This window comes from Protopterus annectens, chromosome 16.part0 (assembly GCF_019279795.1).
Source record: "Protopterus annectens isolate FY-2018-M chromosome 16.part0, PAN1.0, whole genome shotgun sequence".
In the NCBI taxonomy this organism is placed as follows: Eukaryota; Metazoa; Chordata; order Ceratodontiformes; family Protopteridae; genus Protopterus; species Protopterus annectens.
This window is the reverse complement of record NC_056750.1, coordinates 715,217,691-715,241,538: the sequence shown is the minus strand read 5'-3', so window position 1 is coordinate 715,241,538 and position 23,848 is coordinate 715,217,691. Positions and strand designations below refer to the sequence as shown.

Genomic DNA, 23,848 nt, shown 5'->3' with positions numbered 1-23,848 from the left:
CTACAGTTATGACTGCAACAGTGAAACACGAAGAACATAGTACAGTTGTATACACCTACCATAAATGTAGATGTTCGAGTGTCTTCACTGTTGCAGTCGGTGTTTCCCTCCCTCCAGACCCCTCTTGTTTCTTTTTTGGCTTACTTTGTTTCCTTTTCCATAACCTTTCTGGTGTATTTGTGTTTCCCTTGGGACACCTTTTGGTTTTATGGGGGCTTCTGACATCAGGGGCAAGAAAGGCTGGAGAAGATGGCGTCAGCTGTCAGCTTTATACCCATGCGTTCTGACGTCAGGGTACTTGCTGATACAGCCGACGCCGGACCCAGACTTTGATATTCTGGCCGACCTCGGGCTGCCTGCCAGCAGGAGTACCCTACTGTTATGACTGCAACAGTGAAGACACTCGTACATCTACATTTATGGTAGGTGTACACAACTGTACTTTCACATGCTTCTGTCTTTCCAAATGTGCATCCTGCAGCATTGCTGTTTGCATTGTGCATTTCTGAATGTAATTCAGTACTCTTACCTTTTTGTCTGTACCTGTGAGGCTATTCACATTCCAAACTAGTATGGATAGCATTGCTATTATGACACTGATGTAATGAAAATCTTCAAACAAAAAAATTAACACTCAAGCCAAAAATGCCTTTTTTGCATACTTCTGATTGACACTCGTATCTTTATGATGTCCTGAACTTTTTTAGGTCTGACTTCTCTGAGTGACTTACAAGCTAATAGTAGACATTATTAGAAAGTGCAAGGAGTTAACAAAATGACACTACGATTGTTGGATTTCTCCATTTCCAGACATCCTAGACTATCTTTATTTACCAGTTATTCATATCAACAAATTTATGTTCATATTTTTATAACTGAGAGACCTACAGGTTATTGAGGTGTATGGTGTGAAACGCCAATGTGAGAGACAGAACAATTCACAGTCAGTGCTAGGTTTATATCATACTGTACTGGAAATATTTCCAAATGTACATCTTACTTCAAAAGTCGTGTGACTTATAAATTGCATGATATTAAGTAAAACCTTGGATGTTGATGAAAACTCTTTTTTCATTGAAAGTTGCACATCTTAAAAGATATCTAGTATTGTTTTGCTAATTATACAGTTAAGCATATATTTTGATATTTCTGTAAATATCTCAATAAACATGCACTTAGAGGAATTTCGAGTCATGTGAAAGTTTGTTAACATAAATATTCTGCAATATATATTTAGTTTGTACAGTTTTCAAGATATGGAAATGTATTTGTGGAAGTTTACAAAAATATAAGTTGGAGTTTGTGTGTATTATAATACAGTATTTATGGGAAAGACTATGAATGCACTGAATACTGTTGTAAAGAATACTTCTTATTGATAGCAATGCTAGTTGTACAGTTTTGGTAACTTTTATTTTTCACAGAATATTTACATTTGTTTATCTTGTGCTTTGATTTATTTTTCAGAAGAAGCTGTGGAATGTAGGATGTGTGTAGGATGCTAGAGTTGTGTCATTCCACACCATGTAAGTGTTAATGAGTTAAGTATAGTTTCAAAACACTGCCATGGAAGTAATAGCTTCTTGGAGTGACTGTCTTATCAGTTATATCATAGCATGCAAATGGGATTGCAGGTTTAGCCAAAGAGAAAAGACTAGGGAATTATATTGAGGAGTGCATGTCACACAGATTGCTGTTACAGGAGACATGTTGATAAAATGCGCATCCAAATTTGACAAATGAAGGATTTCAGAATGGATTCTCAGAAGATCTGTCAGGGATAAAGGAAAAGGTTGGCGATTACTGGATTTGAACCCATCACATGTCTTTGTTCTGTAAACGTACTTCACCTACACCTTGTAGGAAGGTCTCCAGTACTGATGGAAGAGGAGAAAACAGTAGTTGTAGTAAGGAGTATTTGCTGGGAAAGAAAATTACACTGGCATATGTTTACATTCCACCTGAAACTACTATAAGGGATCTTAAGAGAATTTTGGGAAGAACAACTTTCAGCAAGGAATACTATTTTATGGGTAGAGACTGAAACTTTAACCTGATGTTCAATAATAAGCATTTATCAGGGGGACACAGAAGGGGAACTATAACAATAGAGGATGAAGTTCTGAAAAAAATGTACAAGAGTATTTGGAATGGAAGACACAAATTAACTAGCAGGAGCTCTGACATAATTTTATATCTTTTCCAAGATGAAGTATCTGGGCTAGACCAGATATAATTATTTTAAAGGAGCATTGGTATTTAATTGAAAGCTGTGAAACCCATGCAATACATTTTTAAGTTCATGTAGTAGTGATCAGTAAGGTAACAGTGCATGGTAATGAAATAAAAAACAAGATACTTATTTACCTTAGGAGGGGTTTAAAAATAAAAAAAAATGGGAGTTTAAGAAAATGTTATTAGTGAGAGAGTGAGAACATAATAGCAATTATTTAGGGAGGCTGTCAAAGGTTAAACTATTGTAGAGAAAACGAAATCTCACAAAACATGAGGAACAATTGGTGAGTGCTAAAGAGAAAAGTAGAGAGTATTTTGATGATATCCATAACTTTAGAAAGGCTGCTTTTAACCAAGAATTTTTGCCAACTCCAGAGCACAAAAACTATTAGCACAATGACTTGGGGAAAGGAAAGTAGAAGGGGTTGTTGCCAAACATGGAGAGAGTATGACAAACTAACTAGAGATCCTCTGGAGGCATGGAGATATTTTGCAAAGTCCATGTTTAAAAAAAAAAAAAGAGAGAGAGGATTGGAAGCCAAGAAAAGGCACATCTTTAACTGTGTCACTGTTAGAGGAAGATGAGTCTCAAGAATTAATAGTTAAGATAGCAAAGGATGAGATAAAAATGGTGATGTATCATTTAGTCATAGTGAAATTTCTAGAAAAATGGATGGTATTTCTTTGGAATAAGGAAGAAAGCAGTAAAGGTCTAGAAAGATTTGCTTAACTATTTTAAAAGGAAGGACAGCATGAGCATCTTGGAAGAAAAGCTGTGGTGGCTGTATTACCCAAATAGGACAAAGACCCTTCAGACCTAGTTTCATATGCTTTTGTTTGAATTTTAATCCATGATTATAAAATGTTGACTATACTGTTAGAGTGGCAAAGGTGTGAATTAGTGTGGTTTTGTGGAGGGGAGGCAAAGGTTTGACAGCATTAATAGAACAGTGATGATCTAGAGGAATGCAGTGTGTAAGACAACGCTGCTGTTGTTGGTGTGTCTTGATGCTGAGAATGCATTTGATAGTCATCTGGGATTTTATCCGTAGGGCACTGAGAGTGCTGTATTCTTTGACAGAGTGATATGGTTAATTAGGTATGTATTCGGGTCAGAGGTGCACTCTGCTTTGAACAGAATAACCAGGCAATGGTGTACTCACTTCCTTATATTTGTTTTACAATTGAAGCTGTTGGCAAATGAAGTAATGGACTGTCAAATTCAAGGATATTACTGGTATGGCAATCAAGAAAAGTCATCTTTATTTGAAGATCTTATTTTATACATGATAAATCCAGAAAAAGGAATTTTGGTGTTGTGGAACATTTTCAGACAGTTCCATATATTTTCAGGATATAAAATGAATAAAGATGAAACAGACTATAGCAGTAAATGTATGCACCCACACATAAGTTGGTTCAGCAATCCCCATATTTTCGTGTACATAAGATGAAGTATTTAAATGTGTAGATTAGAAATTTTTCTAACATGGCAGCTAAGGATATGTAATAAGAGACTAAGCAAAAGGTTAGCAGAAACTGACACTGTGAAAACTCTTGGCTATCGACGTAGATAGTAAGATGCAATCAGTGAAATGTTTCTAGTTGTTTGTTGTATACACGGGTCAGATGTGTTTTTTTTTTTTTTAACCAGAAATGTTTTTGTGGATCTTAATAAATAAACAAATTCATTTTGGTGGAAGTGAGGGCAAGAGTTAAGAACTAAAGGGCTTTGTTGGGGAGGAAGCAAGGGAAAGTGTTACATGAGGTAAATTATTTATCCCCATAGAGCAATGTGGTTTAGGATTACCTGGTTGGAATTGATATTTAAGAGCTAAACAGTTAAGGCTCATGTGTGAAACATAAGCAGAAGGCTGCAAATGAGAGTTGAAAGCAGTGATGATGATGGGGTGTGTGTTGTGTGTGGGGGGGGTGTTTGTAAGGACAAAGTAGGATTTTAAATGCAGACCTTTAAAGTGAATAACATTACCTCTACAGATTGTTATATTTAGAAAGTAGCAGAATGTGTAGTATGAACTAGGCCAACAAAGGAATGGAGAAAAGAGAGTTTACGAATATGGGTGACTGCAAGTAGTGACTTAGAAAACCGGCAACAGGGGATCTGGAATTTATTTTCAGAAATGAGCTAATGAAATTAAGTATGGGGATGAAATAACTAGGGAAGGAATGGTAGTAGAGACGGATGAGGCCAAGCTAAGGTTTGGACTGCAGCTTAACCACTGCCTTGTCTGTTTGGGACTGATCAGAGTATATGTAAACAGAAGGGATAGGGGAGTCTAGAACAGAAGCTGCTGTTAAACGGATAATTAGTGGGGTATGTAAAATAATACACAATCATAAAAGAATGCATGACATTCAATCAGAATGAGTATAAAAAGATTGGCAAGGGAGAATGGAAAGGCAATATACAAAGGATCAGCAGGGGGGATATTTGTGTGGCTCTGAAGTATGAAGTAAAGTCCAGAAGGTTTATGATTTCTACATGAAAGTGTTTGCATAGTTATTTTATACCCTAGACAGATGTCAGAGAATTTTTCCTCAGATAGATTGCAAATGATGGAGATGTGATGAAAGAGAGAGGTAATTTGGAACATGTATTTTGGGAATACAGAGAGTTGAATGATTTTAAAGATTCATCACAGAGTACTTTGTCAAATGTTAGGGAAGCAACAAATAATAGTAACTAAGAAAATTATTCTTTTGAGCTGGGACATAGTAGCTGAACTTGACTGGACATAGTAAGATTAATGCTGTTGATGGCCAAAAAAGCAAGTACTAGAAAATGGAAATCAAAATCTACGTCAGTCGTAAATGACATACTGAATACTGTGAAGGAATTAACAGAATTGGTGGTAGTACCTTTAGAAAAGGGAAGGCACAAGTAACATGGAAATAAATGAACTTTTTGGAAACAATACATGGAGAATAATGTTTAGCAGGAGGAGGATTGCAGTTTACATACATTGCTCATGCCCTTCCTTCCTCTAATATTGGAGTGATTGTTTAAAAGAAAATGTATATATGTAAAGAATGAAAGTAACATTTGCACCAACTTGTTTTCTTCTCTAGTAATGAATTAGTTTGCAAGTCATTGTTCAACATGCAGGAATTTAATAAAGGTGCTTAAAAAATTAAGAGCATAATATAACGCTAGGCAGCAAATCAGAAGTAGTGGAAACGTGCTGATACCGATTGAAAGGAAGAAAAACCCAACTTAATTTTAATGTTAAAATCATCACAATGTACTGAAAAATAAATCCGTAGTAATAAAACCAAGAAATAGAAGTATCTCAGAATTTTTGATTTATTCCAAGTTTTTACGTAGCTCCAAGACTAAGAATAAACAAACTTTCTTTTTTGATTTTGTAGGTAACGTTTCTCTGCTGAAAAAGCATTGCCATTATCTAGCCTGTCTTTCCCAGTAAATGTAAAAACCCCATGTGTATTCAGAGTATGTTTATGCAATGCATTCCTTTCCCTTTCACATTTGTATTTTTGTATACAGTTGTGTACTGTTTCAATTGTCTGTGTCAGCACTGTATAAAATGCAGTGTAATAGCACACTGACATATACTTAAGCCATTTTGAGGTACAGTTAATTAAAAAAAGATTGGAAAGTTCCATACTGATGCAAAATATCTAGATTTACAAGTGTATTAACAACATACTTTTTCTTCAGTGAGTACATCCATGAGACACTTCAATAGATCAGCCCTAGATTTAGCTAGCATCTTAAAACTGTAGAAATGCTCTCCAATATTTGTATATCGTCTGTGGCTAAAACTGCATGTATCTTCTAAACAGCTGTTGAAGAACTCATTTGACTTTAAAAAGTACCAGTGCCTATTAATTTATTTTAACAAGCTTTCATATGCGAGTTATTCTTAATTTTCTCCTACCAGTGTTCATAGCACCTGTACCCTTGTGCTCAGGAAGACTTGTTTCATTAACCTTAGGTACATCAACTTGTGCTTCCACATTAGTAGTATTTTTGTATCTGCTAGTGATAAATCTCCTGTTCATTCTCTTTGCCTGTATCAAAAACTAAGTAATAAACAAAAGTTATCAGCACTGGCAGAAAACTTGCATGCAGATAAATATAAAGGAAATGTACAAAATAAGAATTCATTGATGACCGAAAAATGTTTATAGAGAATTGGGAAACACTAGCAAAAAATAAGAAATTGATGCACTTTGGAGAAATATCTTTGAGGCCCCTGTGGAACATAAACTAGGGTTACCACCTGTCCCACTTGGCGAGGGACAGTCCCTCTTTGGGCGGTTGTGTCCTGCAAAAAAAGAACTGAAAAAGTGGCAAATGTCCTGAGATTTTAGGACAAAACTATTTTCTATATTTTATGTAATAGTTGCATAAAACAATTATTCTGTATGTGAAACTCCTAAATGTTATAAGAAACAGAGTAAGCAACCAAAATACTACAAGAATAAGCTTTTGTTTAGGGAAAAAAAAAGTGAGGATCTGTTGTTTGTACTGTCCATGGGTATGTTTTGCTATGCAAAATCTGACGTTTGTACCAAAACTTGTCCCACTTTGGGCATTTGAAAAGGTGGCAACCCTAAACATAAACATTAAGAAGTTCAAATGTTGTTGTCTTTCGGATTTTCCCGGTTAGCAGTCGCCACAGCGGAACTCCGGTCCGCTAATGATCGGCAGTAGATTTTCACCAACGCCAAGGTGCTAGCTCGACTTTCAACCTTCAGCGAAGCACGCCTATTTATGCATGTCTTTCGAATGCCCACCAAGCCACGGGGAGGACATGCAGACTCCACACAGAAGGCACTCCCCGCACTCTAGCCGAGAATCGAACTGGATAACCTCTTGCTGTGAGATGATAACGATAACGCTGCACCACCACGGCACTATTAAGAAGTTCAAATGTACTGGATATGAAATGTGATGAAGTAACAGCCAAAGAAACTGAAATAAAATTAAGAAAAGCTCCTAAGTGGAAAACACTAGGCCCAGATGCAGTACCAAACTTCTGGCTAAAAGTATTAATGTCATTTCACAAAGATTTAGTCCTAATTAAGTATTTATGTGCTCATATGTACAGATGCCAGCTTAGATAACAACAGTAAAAATATTACTCCTTAAGAATGAACCTGCAAGCTATCCTAAAAACTATAGATCCATAACCTGCCTTCTGATGGTGTATAAACTCTGTCATCATCAATTCTAGTATAGAGTTTATAGTCATTTAGAAGAAAACTCAATTATGGCAGTAGAACAAAATGATGATAAAAGAAAGTGATGTGGAACAAAGGTTAATATGTTTTTAAAGTCATAATAGAGAATTATAAAAAAGGGGAATAATCTAACTATGGGATGGATAGACTACCAAAAAGCATTTGTCATCATCTCACATTCATGGGTAAAGGAGTGCTTACAGATGTATAAGCTGCAACCTATATTGATCAATTACATTATATTGATCACAAAACAGTGGCAAACCACTTTGCAGCTAAGTAATGATGAAGAACAAATTATTATGCCAGTGATAAAAATTCAAAATGGGTTATTCCAGGCTGACTGTCAGTGCTACTCTTTTGTCTTGGTCTTAACCCATTAGGCTGTCTACTTAACAGATTGTCATGTTTACTGTTTGGCTGGCAGAAAACTACAAAGTGTAAAGATTTTTCATCTTTTTGTGGGTAATTTAAAAGTGTATAGTTAAGACGAAGAACTGAAAGCACAACTGCAAGTGGTCAAACCTTTCTCAGAAGATATGAGTGTCATTTGGTCTTGATAAATGTGCAAAAGTAACCTTTAAAACAGGAAAGCTGCAGCACCAAGAAAATGTCAGTCTGGGGCAGAAATGTGATATAAAGAAACTTGAGCAGGAGGGAGTGTGTAAATATTTGGGAATTGATGAGGGATCAACAGTAAAACATGAGCAAATTCAAATTAATACTGAAAACAGCCCTGACATATAGGAACAAAGTCTAAGCTATAAGCTAGTTTGTTTTACCTGTTCTAACTTACAGTTTTAGGGTGATTGACTGGCCCCAAAAGCTATTGGATCATTTGGACAGGAAGACAAGAAAAATTATTTATAAAAAAGTCAATGCATTGCCAAAATTATATTCCCTGTTCTGAAGGTGGTATGGGCCTCCTCGAAACTGATTACATTTATAAGATCTGTAGTTGTAGGACTGCATACATGTCTGCTGACCTCAGAAGATCCAAACATAGTAAAAGGTTTAAAACATGAGGAGAACAAGTCTAAGATGACTTCACTGCTTAGTTTATAAGAAACATGTTGGTGTCAGATGGAAATGGAAATCATAACAGAAGTAGACAAAAACCAGGCAGCAACTGAATGTGCCAAAAACAAAAGAATATCAACTGAAGGATTAGATGAGAAGGCAAGAAATGTGGAAAAGGCATAAATATAAATACAAGTACAGAAAACACCTGAAACAGCCTCATGTTAATCAGGATCCAATGCAGGAATGGTTAAGTAGAGTTGAATTTAAACCAAAAGATTAAAGGTTAATAATTGGCAGCCCAGGATAGTGGATTAAATACACGTTAGTTTACAAAGCCTGTTGAACATGTGGGAAAAATAGACGGTTCTGTAAAACAGAACTGGAAATAGTTGCACATCATGTTACTGGGTGTGATACACTAATGACTGAGGGCCTGTATACAAAAAGGCATAATAATAATAATGTGGCAAGACTGTTGCATTGGGGATTAAGCACACACTAAAGTATTGAAATAGTTGAGAAGCATTAGAAACATGACCCACAAACCATTGTAGAGAATGATTAAGATGTTATGTGATCCTATCTTGCCTACATTCTGTACTGATGGGGTTCGGAGCCGATCCTCTGCTCCGACTCGGCACGCTATACTAAAGAACAAAGTCTCTTATTGGCTGAGCTATCCCACATCCCAGGATGCACCACCACTGCTTCCCCAGATCTCGTTTGCTGCTTTACAGCAAAGACGTGGTCTCGGACTTGGCTTAGCTAAGTGCTTTTTTCTTCAAAGAATTTCTGTCAGAAATTTTTGATTCATATACCCAAAAGCTGTTTTAACAGCTATCGTTGTTGTGTGACTGAGTTTGAGTGATTTTTCTGGTAAACTTGTCTTTAATTTGAGGGAAAGGATCCCGTTTCAGTTAGAGGGGCCTTGCCCTTGCACGTGTTGAAGTATTTAGTGTGAGTCTTATTGTAGTGTTATAGTTTAGTTGGGCAAGTAATCCCATTTACGTTAGAGGGGTCTTGTCCTTATTTACTCTTCTTTAACAAAGTTTTTGAAAGTTAGTAGCAGTGTTTGTGTGTCAACATGTCGAAAGAGCACAGACCTTCTGGGTTAAAAAAAATGCTCTAAATGCAGCTACAAGATGTCCCATAACGGACGATCACTCTTTGTGTGTGTATTGTTTAGGCCCTAAACATCTCCAGGAGTCATGCAGCGTTTGTCACGCTTTTTCCTCCTGAGTCCTCCAAGAGAGGAAAAACAAATTGATTTTAAAAGGGCTTATTACACCTTCTTTTGAGGAGGCTTTATCTTCTTCCTCTTCACCTTCGAAGAGAAGGAAATCGTCGGCTCCGACCAGCCCGTCGGAACCGGCCACAAAGAAATCTCGGCAGGCTTCTCCATCGGCTCCACGGACTTCGGAGCCGAGGGCAGAACGGTCTGCCTCGATGCCTCCAGCCTCGACTCCTCTGGCTTCGGAGCCGACGGCTGGAGCTTCGAGAGGCGGGTCACCTTCATCGGCTCCACTGTCTTTGGAGCCGATGGGGGTTGCCCGCTCAGACTCTTCCCCTTCGGCGCCGAAGTCCACTTCGGCTCCAAGGGAAACTACAATGGTTGTGGAGTCTCCCTCGGCACCGATATTTATCGAGACTATTCGGAGTTGGTCCCCCAGTCCTTCGGAACCGGTGGAGAAGTCGACTCGAACTCGTTCGGTCTCTTCTCGGTCTTCGAGAATGTCGGATTCGGACATAGACAGGGTACTTCAAAGGCTGTTTCAGTCTCCAGTCTTCCAAAAGTTGGTTTCGGCTCCAGCCCAGTCGGCTCCGGAGCCGATTGCCCACCCTGTTGTCTTGGTTCCTCCTCCAACAGCCTCGGCTCCGTTGGAGTCGGTGCTGGTGGAGCCGGTGGTGGTTTTTGGGTCGGCTCCGACCCTTACTCCAACCCTGCCCTTCGGGTCGGAGTTCGGTACACGGACCTCCTCGGTCGGCCCTGGGGGTGACTCTTCGGGACCGATGTTTTCGGTTCCGAGCCTCCCTCTTGGTGCGTCGGCTGCAGGAGTGCCGTCCACTGTTGTGGCCTCGGGGGTCGGACCTTCCCAGGACTCTGGGGGTCCCGCCTTCAGGGCCATGAGGAGTGCTCTGGCCAAATTCTCTTTGGCTACCTCCACCGTCTCACCGGCACCTTCCCTTGGCACGGAGACTGGTTCCTTTGTAGTCCCCCTGTCTCAAGACAGCGGAGCCCTGGGGCCTGAGGTCACCCCCATCGGGGGTTCCCCCCTTCCTGGAGGTCCCTCCGAAGCGTCTTCGGAGGAACCCCCAAGGAAGAGACAGTGCAAGAGGAAGCACGTCGACTCCCCTGATGAGTCTCTCACCTCGGACACTGACCTCGATGATGCGGAGGGGTCCCCCAAGTCGTCCTCGGATGATGTTTCCTTTGCGGACATTTTGGAAATCCTGAAACAACGAGGCGACTGGCAGTCCAAACCCCCTTCCGCTGAGGAGTCGGTTTTCCTCAAGGCCTTCGGGGCTCAGCCCTCCACCTCCTGGGTGTCTCCGCCCTTCGATGAGCTTCTGGATTTGATCTCTCGAAGGGCGTGGGAACATCCGGATTCTGTGGAACCGGTGCCAGCTCGCCCCAATAAATTTCTGTCAGCCCCCCCCAAGTATTTTCTCTCTAAAGGTGTGGCTGTAGATGCCCTGGTGGTGGCATCTGCTAGCCAACAAGATGTGGCAGAGGCATCTACGTCCGTCCATCCTTCTAATAGAGTGTCCAGGAGCATGGATCGGTACGGGAAATGCACCCTTACTTCAGCAACCTTTACTTTAAGGTCTCTGAATTATCTGACGCACTTCACCAGACTTCAGAGGGATCTGGTCAAGGAACTTTCAGATACCCCTTCTGGTACCCTACCTGAGCAGTTGGCCCAGACGGTTAGCTCTCAGCTGGCTACCCTAGCATCGTTATCTAACTCGTCCATGAGGCTCATTTCGTATGCAGCCGAGGGGGCGAGTAGAGCAGTGGGAACAGGTGTTGCTCTACGGAGACAAGCCTGGCTTCGCCTGTGTCATTTTGCGGAAGCCTTCAAGTTTTCCTTTGCCGACGCTCCCTTCGATGGGTCCTCTCTGTTTGGACCCAAGGTAAAGGACACCTTGACCCGCTGTGAACAAGAGGGTAAGACTTTGACTGCCGTAGGGGCACGGTTTTCCACTCCCTTCAGGCCTTATCGCAAGGCTAGAAGAGGGGGGAAAATGTGGTTCCGTAAATCTCAAAAGACTTACTCCTCACAGCAGGGCGATTCCCCCTTCTAGAGGCAGAGGAGGGGTAATTTTTCAGGAAGACACCGTCCCAGAGGCGGCGGAGGCCCCCGCAACACTGGAGACCGCGAGTCCTTTCGTGGCTCCTCAACCTTCCAGCATCCCTGAAGGATTGCCCGACTGTGCAGCTCCAGAGCCAGTCGGGGTCGTTGAAGCACCTAAAGGCCTGGGAGAATATCACTCAGGACCGATGGGTGCTCCGAATCATCGCCGGAGGTTACACCATCCCTTTTTCTCAACCCCCCCCCTCCATCCCGAAAAATCCCAGACCCGCCACCCAGTCAACGGGATCTTGCAGCCATCGAAATCTCAAAGCTGCTTCAAAAAGGAGTCATCCAACCGGCCCCCGCAGACCAGACCGGATTAGGGACTTACTCAAGATTCTTTTTGGTGCCAAAAAAGGCCGGGGACTTGAGGCCCATTTTGGATCTCAGCAAGCTAAATCGATCAGTCAAGAAGTCCAAGTTCTGGATGGTCACATTGCAATCCATTCTCCCGCTGCTGGAGAAAGGTGTTTGGATGTGCTCCATAGATCTCAAGGACGCCTATTATCACATCCTGATAGATCAGGCGTCCAGGAGACACTTGCGCTTCAGCCTGGGAGACAGTCACTTCCAGTTCCGTGCACTGCCCTTTGGTCTCACCACAACCCCCAGGGTGTTCACCAAATGTTTGGCGGTGGTAACTGCTCACCTGAGAAGTGTAGGATTCCAGGTGTTTCCATACCTAGGTGACTGGCTCCTAACTGCCACCTCCAGGTGTCTACTTTTACAGAACCTAGCAGCCACTATATCTCTAGGCAACTCCCTAGGAATCACCTTCAATTGGGCAAAGTCTGTGTTGCTGCCATCTCAGCGCATACGGTTCATCGGAGTAGAGATAGACTCAAAGCAAATGCGGGTCTATCTTCCTACAGAGAGGATAGAAACATTACAGTTTCAAGTTCGAGCCTTGCTCCTCAAACACCGAGCCCCAGCCAGGATGGTCCTACAACTGTTAGGTTCCATGTCGGCCACCGTCCTCCTAGTCCCCTTGGCAAGGTTACATATGAGGATTCTCCAGTGGCTCCTGTCAGTCCAGTGGTCTTATCAGGATCTCCCTCTGTCACCCCATTATGATCACAGAGACGTGCAAACAGGACCTTTGTTGGTGGCTTCTTTCCTTCAACCTGGATCAAGGGCGACCCTTCGTCCCACCACCTCCAGTGGCCACATTGACTACGGATGCCTCCCAGATGGGGTGGGGGGGTCATTACCTGGGCAGGTCAGTCCAAGGCAAGTGGCATTCCGACGAGAGTCTCCTCCACATCAACATATTAGAAATGAGGGCGGTGCTTCTATCGCTACAAGCACTACACGATTACCTCCCCCTGGGCATGATTGCCATTCAGTCCGACAACATGTCAGTAGTCTGGTACCTGAACAAGCAGAGAGAGACCAGATCCTACCCCCTTTGCAGAGAGGCCATGAAAGTATGGGATTGGGCGATTGCAACCAAACGTTTTCTGGTAGCAACACACATTCCAGGGAGATCCAGTGTGATAGCCGACAGACTGAGCAGAACTATTCTCTCCCCTCACGAGTGGTCTCTGAACGACAGAGTGGCAACTCAGATCTTCAGAAGATGGGGAATTCCTTGTTGCGACCTTTTCGCAACTCCCCTCAACACGAAATGCCAACAGTTTTTCTCTCTCACCCCAATTCCGGGGGAGATTCCCAAGGACGCCCTAGTCCAAGCTTGGCCCACCGGCCTGCTATACGCCTTTCCACCGGTTCCCCTTTTTCCCAAGGTGATCCAGAAGGCGATTCGCTTGGAGAGCAAGATGATTTTAGTGGCCCCATACTGGCCTCGTCAAGTCTGGTTTCCCTTTCTTCGGAAATATGCACTGGACGGTCCATGGTTCCTGGACCAAGTTCCGGACCTCTTGACCCATCAGTCAGGACAGCATCATCAGTCCCTCCACTCGCTGAGATTAACAGCTTGGCTCCTCCTCTTCCGACCATAGTTAGGAACCATGCTTTGGACCCGGAAGTTATACATATCTTGTCCTCAGCCCACAAAACTTCTACTAAGAAAATGTATAACAGAAAATGGAATAGATTTGCTATTTGGGGCCAACTCTGGGGATTAGATCCCATAACTGTCCCGGTGTCAGAGGTTCTGAAGTTTTTAGCTTCTCTGTTCAATCAAGGTTCTTCGGTCTCTGCCATTAAGGTTCAATTGGCAGCTATTTCCAATTTTCATGAGAGCATAGATCCACCTTTGATGAGCAACAAGTTGTGTAAAGCCTTCATGAAAGGTGCTGGGCTGCTACGGCCCCCGATATCTCATCCCGCTCCACCGTGGGACCTTAATGTGGTGCTAGGTGCCTTGACCTCTTCCCCCTTTGAACCGACAGCAACTTGTGACTTGAAATTTCTTTCTTGGAAGACTGCTTTATTAATTGCAATTACATCAGCCAGAAGAGTTTTGGAACTTCAAGCCCTATGTGTCAAACCACCATACCTGGTTTTTCACAAAGATAGAGTATCCCTCAGACCGAACCCATCCTTTGTTCCTAAGGTTTGTTCTAGTTTTTGTCTGCAACAGTCATTGGAACTTCCAGTTTTCTTCCCTAAGTTCTCTAACAGAGCGGAATACATCTTCCACACCTTGGATGTTCACAGACAATTGCGCTTCTATTTGGATAGGACGCACCAAACACGGAAAACAGATCAGTTGTTTGTGTCCTTTTCAGAAAATAACTGGGGCAAAGCCGTCACGAAAGTCACTATTGCCAAGTGGATCAGAGACTGTATCAGTCATACTTACTCCATTTCTAATAAAGAGCTTACGACTACGGTGAAAGCTCATTCTACCAGGGCTATGGCTACTTAGGCAGCTTTTCATTCTAAACTTGCCATTAGTGACATTTGTGCTGCGGCAACATGGTCTTCTCCTCGCACCTTCATTTCTCATTACAAATTTTACGTGGCATCTCGAGGGCGAGCTTCCTTCGGTTCCACAGTTCTCAGGAGTGTTTTCCAGTGAGCCACCCAGGAATCAGGTGCTAGGGACGCTGTCCCATCAGTACAGAATGTAGGCGAGATAGGATCACATAACATCTTTTAGTTATGTACTTACCATAACTTTAGATGTATGGGATCCATCTTGCCTACATTCCTAATAACCCACCCTCCTTCCCCCTGCTTTGGAGATCAGAAGAGACCGGAAGGTTTGAGTTCAGCCTTTTTCATCTTGAAACACCTGGCAATATTATATCAACAGTCTGTGTGTGTGTGCATGTGTGCGGACAAACAAGATCTGGGGAAGCAGTGGTGGTGCATCCTGGGATGTGGGATAGCTCAGCCAATAAGAGACTTCGTTCTTTAGCATAGCATGCCGAGTCGGAGCCGAGGATCGGCTCCGAACCCCATCAGTACAGAATGTAGGCGAGATGGATCCCATACATCTAAAGTTATGGTAAGTACATAACTAAAAGTTTACATTACATGGGATCAAAGTAAATATAGTAGTTCATGAAAAGAAGACAAAGGTAACATGATTATTGAAATTGTTAACACCCAGTCGTTAGTGTTTTATGTACAGGAAGAAACAAAGTGATAAAAGACCAGGATTTGTAGACAGAAATAAGGGCAGTGTTGATGAAGGGATACCCAAGACAGTTCCAGTAGTAGGAGCAATGGCTGATGCACATGTCTCCATATGAATTGCAGGAGTCAGTTTTGGGCCCATTCCGGGTGCTGCAAAGAGCACTTTTGGCTAACATTAAAGATTGAAACAATACTAATTTCATGAACTTTACTCTTAGTTAGGCTTGGGAATGGGGGTCCATTCCCATCATATCATCAGGAAACCCAAAAGACTTGGACAAATTAAACCATAGAACACTCACTTCCTTGACTGCCGAAATGTCTTAAAAGTGAGATACTGGGATTTGGACATATTCACAAAGGTATGTCTCAAGTTGCAGCTAGAGGCATTGCATATATCCGTAATTGCTAGATGTCATTGTACTGCTGTAATGTGATTTTTCAGTGCTACTCAGACCACATCTCTTGTCCATAAAATTTATTTAAAGTTATGTTAATTTTATTATTTTGACAAGAGTTATAAAAAAAATTATATTCAAAATGTCAGCCACATGTTAGGTAAAAAAGTGCATTTGTTTTTCTCAGTTTTATGTTCTTTAATATTTTGTGGTTATGCACACTCCTGTGGCAGGCTGTCTTGATATTACAGAATAACTGGATAGTGGCAGCTTACCAAAAAAAAAAAGTTAAACGCAAGACAGTAGCATTGTAATTGTATGTTGAAATGGGAATATACTTATTTTTTTTTTACATGAGGACAAGCTTCCTTCCACCACCGCACCACCTATGCTTAAATATTCCCACATTAAAGTTTTATAACCTCAGTAGTAAGTGAAGCAGTTAATTTTTATCTTTACTGTAGATCAGAGTGTGTATATACCTTTAAGAGCCATTCCTGTCACTGAGCATGTGCATATAAGTACTGAGCACGTGCAGGCAGGAGTGCCATTTTGTTGTGAGCAGCCGAGGTGTAAGCACGCATTGTGTAGTATTCAGCCAATTTAGTTTAATGTTGCCATTCTCCATCCTGATGTGATTGTATGTAATAAACAACTTTAAATGAACACCCAGTCTAATTGTCTTATATACACAAGATGAGCGACATGGTGTCTGAAATGAGATGGAAAGTAAAACATCCTCTTCAAGACCATGACGCAAGTCATTACAGTTGAAGAAATATACAGGAGTGGATCATCCCTGCTCAAACAACTCGCAAATGGGTCAGAAAGAGACATCCAGGTATTAAAACTTGTTTAAATGATTTTTTTACTTAATGAATATAAAAAAACATTAAAACTGTTGAGAATGATTTTCTAATTAAACAAAATGTTCAAAACCACAGTATATTGATAAAAATACTTGAAATGCTTACAAAAGTCCATGAAAAAAATTTCAAATTGCATAAAATAAATAAAAAAGAGTAAATGACTATATTTTTTCACTGTGTGCTACTTTTTTGTATCAACTAAAGCTTTCCAAGATATCTGAAGTGTGCCAAGTGTTAGTATATTTGTGCAGTATTACAGTATAGTTATTTTGCAGAATACAGTCATTTCAAAGAGTTCATGGTGCAGTTGAATATTTTTGCGTACCTGGTGTGTGTGTGTGTGTGTGTGTGTGTGTGTGTGTGTGTATGAATGTAATTACAAGGGCAATTTGTTGGCATGGCAGAAGGATTTTACAGACCAGCTCCAGCTGTAATTGATAATGTTACTGAAAATTGGAGAGTGTTTGAGCAAGAGTACGATATTTTCATACAGGCTTGCTTTTCTAATAAAGACGCATATACAAAGGCATTTATTCTGCTTAATTTAGCTAGTTCAGAAGCCATTGAAAGAGAATGTTCATTTGTGTATACCCCAGCTGTGTATGCAGGGGAGGTGGGACCATCATATAGTTTTACCAGCTGAAACTTGGCAAGACCCTGAGTGCTGAAAACGTAAATTTAGAGAAATGTGCAACACCCAAACAAATTTTACAATGGAAAGGCACATATTTTACACACAAGATCAAAAGCTTGGTGAAAATTTTCCAGCATATATAACTGACTTGAGAAACAAGGCAAAAACGTACAGATTTGGTGATCCAATGAATGAGTTGATAAGGCAGTCTTGTGTGTAGTATTAAAGATGGTGCTGTGAGAGTTTGCTTTGAGACAGTGATTTAACATTGTATAAAGCCATAGAGATTTGTCAGATATATGAGCTCACAGATATGCTTATAAATGAAAAATGCATTCTTCCAGTGCTAATTTTGATATTGTACAGCACAAGGTTAAAAGATACAGGCCTGAGTGTGTGGATGCTTCAGAGAAACAAAGATCCTTTCTTACAAATTTCAGGGCAGCTCCAGTAAAATCCAGAGAATGCTGAGTGAAACATGGGGGTGACTCAGAAGAATCAAAGAATGTGCCCTCACCTAGAGTTATAGTCAACTGTCATAACTGTGGTGGTAATCATGAACCTAAAAGAGAAAAGTGCTTAGCTTTTGGTCAGCAATGCCACATATGTAAAAAGTGGAAATATTTCAAAAGACTTTAGATCAGAGAGACCCATTCTTTTATTAGAGAGGATTCAAAGAGGCAAGTTGATTAACTACAAAGCTGCAACCCTACTTTTTATGTTGATGGCGTGTCTGTCCTTGGTGAAACTGTCGATGCAGTAGATTTGTGGGCAAAGAATTAAGTATTTTGTACTGTTCTGATTAATGGGAGACCTGTAGAGCTCAAAGTTGATACTGGTTCAAGTGCAATGTTATGTCAGCAAAAATGTTTGCCAAAGTAAGTGCTGGTGAGATGCTTGATCTGGCAAAGTGTGTGAAGCTTGTTGCTTATGGTGGTGAAGAACTTCAAACCAAAGGTTCAGTAGTGTTTTCATGCCATTCTGCTGCAATTTTACTTGGTCAAAAGGCACGTACAATCATTGTTGGACCTCAGAGATAGTTTGAAAATGGGACTGCTTTAATTTAATGCAGAAGTCCACCATGTAGGCATGTGTAACAACGAAAGTTTCACACACTTTTTTTCTAACTATGCTGATCTTTTCGAAGACAAGTTAGGGCAAACTCCGTACTCCATGAAGTTAGACCATGAAGTTAGCCTAGTTATCAGACCAGCAAGGAAAGTTCCACTAGCTATGAAGAGCAGAGTCTAAGCTGAGCTAGGTAGACTAATACATCTTGGCGTAATTTTTGTCCAGTAGATTAACCAACTTAATGGGAGTCCTCCATGGTGGTAGCTCATAAGCAAAGCTTAGATGATATTAGAATAAATATTGATCCAGGAGATTTGAACAAAGTGCTAAAAAAACCTTATTAATGCATACAGTTGAAGTTGGTACTCTTAAGCCCAATGCCACTGTTTTTTGCTGTCATAGATGCAAAAAGTTAATTTGCCAAAATTTGCTTGGCAGTAAATCTTCATTACTCACCACTTCAGTACTCACCACTTTTAGTACACCATTTGGAAGGTACAGATTTTTGAGAATAGCATTTAGGATAAATTCTGCCAGTGAAGTCTTTAAGCGTGCAATAGAACAAATTTTTTATGGCTATCCATGTGCTAGATAATATCTACTAAGATGATATTCTTGTAGGAGGCAATGGTAAAGTCGAACATAATAGAAACCTCAGAAAAGTTATGGAATGTGCTCGTGAGGTGAATCTTCAACTGAATCTTCAGAAATGCAAATTCAGGCTACAAGAATTTACTTGTGTTTGTGTGGTTTGTTTACTAGTTCTCAGGCTTATGGCCAGATCCTTCCAAGCAAACTGCAGTTATTGAGATGCCAGCTCAAGACAATGTCACCTCTTTACAATGTTTTCTTGGCATGGTCAACTATTTAATCAGGTTCATTCCAGATTTGATTGAGCTTTCAGCACTGCTCAGAGACCTGACATAGAAAGATGCAGCTTGGTTATGGTTGGAACAGCACTAAAGAGCATTTGATGTCCTGAAGCAGAAAATTGCCAGTACACCCTCTTTATGATACTGTGATGTTCACAAACCAGTAACTTTCCTGTGATGGTTTGAAGTTTGGTATTGGTTCAGTCATTCTTCAAGAGGGTAAACTAGTAGCCTATGCATCCAGAACTCTAACCCAAATCGAATTGCAGCATGCTCAGATAAAGAGCTCTTGGCAATTGTGTTTGCATGTTTGAAGTTTCATTATTATATTAATGACCAGCCTATTCAAATTGAGGCTAACCACCAACCTTTGGTCACTATTTTAAAAAAGCCAGTGCTCACATTTCCTGCGAGATTGCAACGCATTGTGTTAAAATTGCAAAAGTACAATTTTCTCTAGGTTTACACAAAAGGCAATCTTTATTTTGTTGATACTTTATCCAGATCGCCCAGAAAAAACAGTGAACAACATGAAAATAAGAAACCTGATTTTGACATCATGGAAGTTAGAATTTTTTCTTCCACATGTCTTGAGCTTAGAACTCGCAACTTCAGATCCATTTTTCCAGAAGCTCAACCACTTTGTCAGTTGAGGATAGCTGTCAAAGCAGTCTTGGTTATCACTAGACATGCAGCAGTATTTTCCTTACAGAGAAGATTTTGTTGGAAGGTTGTATCATCATGAAAGGTCCAAAAGTGATTGTTGCAAAATCCTTGCAACAACAGTATATTGAAATCTTGCATTGTGGCCACCCAGGAACTGATTCTACCAGAAGGGTGAGAGGACTAGTATTTTGGCCTTCCATGTCAAAAGACATTGAGAAAGAATTCTCATCTTGTTATGTTTGTTATAGTACTAAACTGCATCAACAGAAAGAACCACTTCATCTAAGCCAGATTCCTGAACTACCTTGGTCGACAGTAGCTGCAGACATTTTCAAGTGGAATGGTCAGCAGTACTTGGTGTTAGTAGACTGCTATTCATATTGGTTCAAGATTGACCTACTTCCTAATCTCACTTCCAGTAACTGTCATTGCTAAGTTGGAAACATTTTCTCTGTCCATGGTAGTCTGTACAAACTCATTTCTGATAATGGTGCACAGTTTACAAGTAAAAATAATTTGCTGAAGCGTGGGACTTAGTTCATATTATAGGTAGTTATGAATACCCACAGTCATATGGCTTGGCAGAATGTGCACTTCAAAGTGCAAAACAGTTGTTGGAAAAGTCTAAATGTGACAGTACCGATGTTTTTCTAAATCTGCTGTATCTCAGAAACGTACCTCGCAACAATCTTCTTGGTTTACCTGCCCAGAGGTTAATGTCAAGACAAACCAGAACCACACTGCCAATCAGTAAGAATTTGTTAGTTCCAAGTGCTAAAAACAACAAAGCAGTAAAACTCAAATGCTAAAGCATTTGTCCCAAATGTCCTACTAAGACAAAACCAGAAAACCTCTGAATCCATTAAACAAAGGAAAGAGAGTGAGTATGCAGACAGCAAAAGGATTTGGCCAAATAGAACTTGTGAAACATTTGTGTGAGGAATCAAGATTTTACATCACTGAGTTGCAAGGCATGGAACAGTTATTACCAGTGTCCAAGCCAGTGTTGCAACATTTGGCTTGTAACAGAGACTCTAATTCTGAGTGATTTGTCCAATGTTCCTCTTCCAGAGAACATTTAATCACCTGTTCCTGTTCCTGAAACTATCCCTGAAAATCCTCAAAAAGAACATTCCTCGGTGATTGTCCCTGTTGCTAAACCCAGTTCTAGTTAATACATTACGAAGTCAGGTCATATTTCAAAACCTACTTTCAAATACACACCAACTTGGACATGATTGTTATCTGTGTATATTTGTATAATTTCCATACTCACGATTGTCATTGTTTATTTGCATGACCAGCTAGTCAGAGGGAGGATGTAGATCAGTGTGTATGTACGTTTAATAGGCATTCCAGTTACTGAGCATGTGCATATAAGCACCGAGTATGTGCAAGCAAGAGTGCCACTTTGTAGTGAGCAGCCCAGGTGTAAGCATGCATGTGTGTAGTAGTCAGTCAGTTTACCTTAATGTTACTGTTCTCCATCCTGATGTACGTATGTAATAAACTATGTAAATGAACACCCAGGCTCATTGTCTTATTGAATGTATACAAGACAAGCAACATTTACTATGAATATATGCAAATTTGGAATTGAAATACATTATCGGTAGTGGTGTGGGAGCAGAAGAGCTTGCATCCCAGAAAAAAGTGTTCTGTAATAACATTATTCAGACTTTAAAGAAAGTACAGGAAATATTGGTGAGTAGAGGTAGTCACGAAGTTGCACTTAGTGTTTGAAGCTGCAGATGTTCTCGGGTATGTGATTTGATGCACATAGTCAGAATCCAAGCTTAGTAATACCAAATTGCTGTGGGTAAGATGCTACGGCTATGGAGTGGAACTCAGACTATTTACCTGTTGTAGAAAAGGCTTCCAATCCAGAAAGCACACACTGCATTGTAGACCAGTAAACGCTGTCAGTACGCCATGTAGATGTGGTAGTCTTTGAGTGCAGCCTCTACAGATTTTGTTCCTGTGCTTCCCTGTGTTTGCTTTGTAAAAATTCTTGTGCAGTTTGTCAATTCAAGAGATGTTCATACTAAGCTAAATGAAGCTGATGTTACTAATGGGAGACATCTACACAGGGCAAGGCCTATTCAGAGTGCTGATCCAGGGAAGTATTGTTGTGCAGTGTCTGTGTAGATGTGCATGTGAAAGTATATGGTTGTAGGTGTGTGTGTCTGTGTGTAACATCTCTTGTGTTCTCCAGTTGAATGGAAGATGTTACTGCTGCAGCTGATAACTCGTCAGTCATGTCTCCATTCAGAGAAATACAGCTCTATATTGCTATCTCATTTTATAACATTTTCAGCAGAGTGCTACAGCTGGAGTCAAACATCTGACAAACTAGCTGTCATATTGCAGCACTGGTTAATGTTACAAAAAAAGCAGGCAGTTTTAGCATTGTGCATTTTCTGTAAACTGCAGCACTGGGTGCCAGAGCTCTATTCAGCCTCCCCTTTCATGTCACATCTCTAGTCAGTACAGTATTAATTTGACAAACGCTACTTCATGGACATTGCGTAAATAAATACACACACATGCTTATATGTTTTTCTTGTGTCAATGTTCTTATGTAATCAAGTGTGTGTGGGGTATGCATGAGTATGTAGGGAGTTTAACTTGAGTAGTTATTGAAGTAGCTCGTGTGAGCAATTCTTAAGTAAGTTAGGTCATAATGCAGTCCATTGCCTTGCAGGGAGTATGCATGTCTGTGGATCACATAAATTCTGAGCAGCATAATTCATTTTTTATGGGAAATGTGGCCTTGTGGTGGTATAAGGCTATGAATTCGTCCCACAAAGTACTTCGTCTCCCACTGGAATTTAGTTTGCCTGTATGAGTTTTGATATGCTCTTCAGAAGAATAAGTAGCTTTAAAGCTGAACTAATTTAATTCATGCCATGAGAAATGTTTTTGTCACTTTCAGGTATATCAGGAAAGGGAGAAAATTCTGCTTTACCCAGTCCAGAAGTTGACATTCAGATGCAAGGTAAATATAATTAACTTTGTGATTTTTTTTTTTTAAACATAAGCTCTTAAAGGAAAACTCCACTTTCTCCTACAGTTTAACTCAGCTCCTAGGTTGCTTTTCTCCCTACTATATGATTTTAATACTTTGTAGGTACCTGAAACCTGCTTGTACTTAAACTTCCATTTCCTCACTTTGGTATCAAAGGAAGGGGGAGACTACTTACTGTGTTTTTTAAGCTTAACTTATCACATAAGTGCCAGAGGAATTTGTCTATACCTGTATGGCATACCACAGATGCAGAGATTTTTGTAATCAAGAGCTCAGGCTTCTGTAAACAAGTGTGAAACTGTTTTTCATTGTCTTTATTGCGGAGAGAAACAGAGCAATTGGATCATTCGATGGTTCAGTGACAGTTGCCACCCCTTTTGACAAATTTTTAATAAGCAGTATCGCAGTATTGAAATGTTAAGCTTTAAACTTTAAATGTTTGTACTACTTTTTACATTTTAAGATTACTTGAATGTAGTATCAGAAATGTCTGTTACTTTTAGAGAAAAGTCAGAAAATATTTTTTCTAGTTGTTGTGTTGTATCTGTCGTCTTGTAAAATATCAGCACATTTACCAAAATGTGGGGGGAGGGACTGTCAGTTCATGTTGGACTAGAAAAAGATACTTAGAACAAAAGCCTGCAGTTTCGCAACTCTTTTGGTTGCAGCTGTATATTTCCTTATTATACTGGAAGACAGGTCCTGAAACGCACACAAATTAGGGCCATTCAAGAAATAAAAGAATCATTCCTGTTACAGACAGTATTTAAGATGACTGTGACTGGCACTAATCCCATTGTATGTCAATGGAATGGGAATATACCACTACTTCATTATGTCTAGTATGACTCATATAAAACCGACGTTATGGATTATGGGAAAAAAAAAAGGTTTTAAAAATTTTAAATTTTAAAAATA

At 40.4% G+C, this 23,848-nt stretch overlaps 1 protein-coding gene across 2 annotated transcripts in view; it reads left to right on the top strand.

The window, feature by feature from the left end:
* Window positions 1–23,848, top strand: part of LOC122790475 (zinc finger protein 521-like) — a 3,214,752-nt gene that overhangs the window by 788,833 nt on the left and 2,402,071 nt on the right. For both annotated transcript variants that reach the window (XM_044058016.1, XM_044058015.1), the window contains exon 7: window positions 22,838–22,900. In XM_044058016.1, coding sequence (XP_043913951.1) covers window positions 22,838–22,900 — 63 coding nt within the window. The remainder of the gene's footprint in view (window positions 1–22,837; window positions 22,901–23,848) is intronic.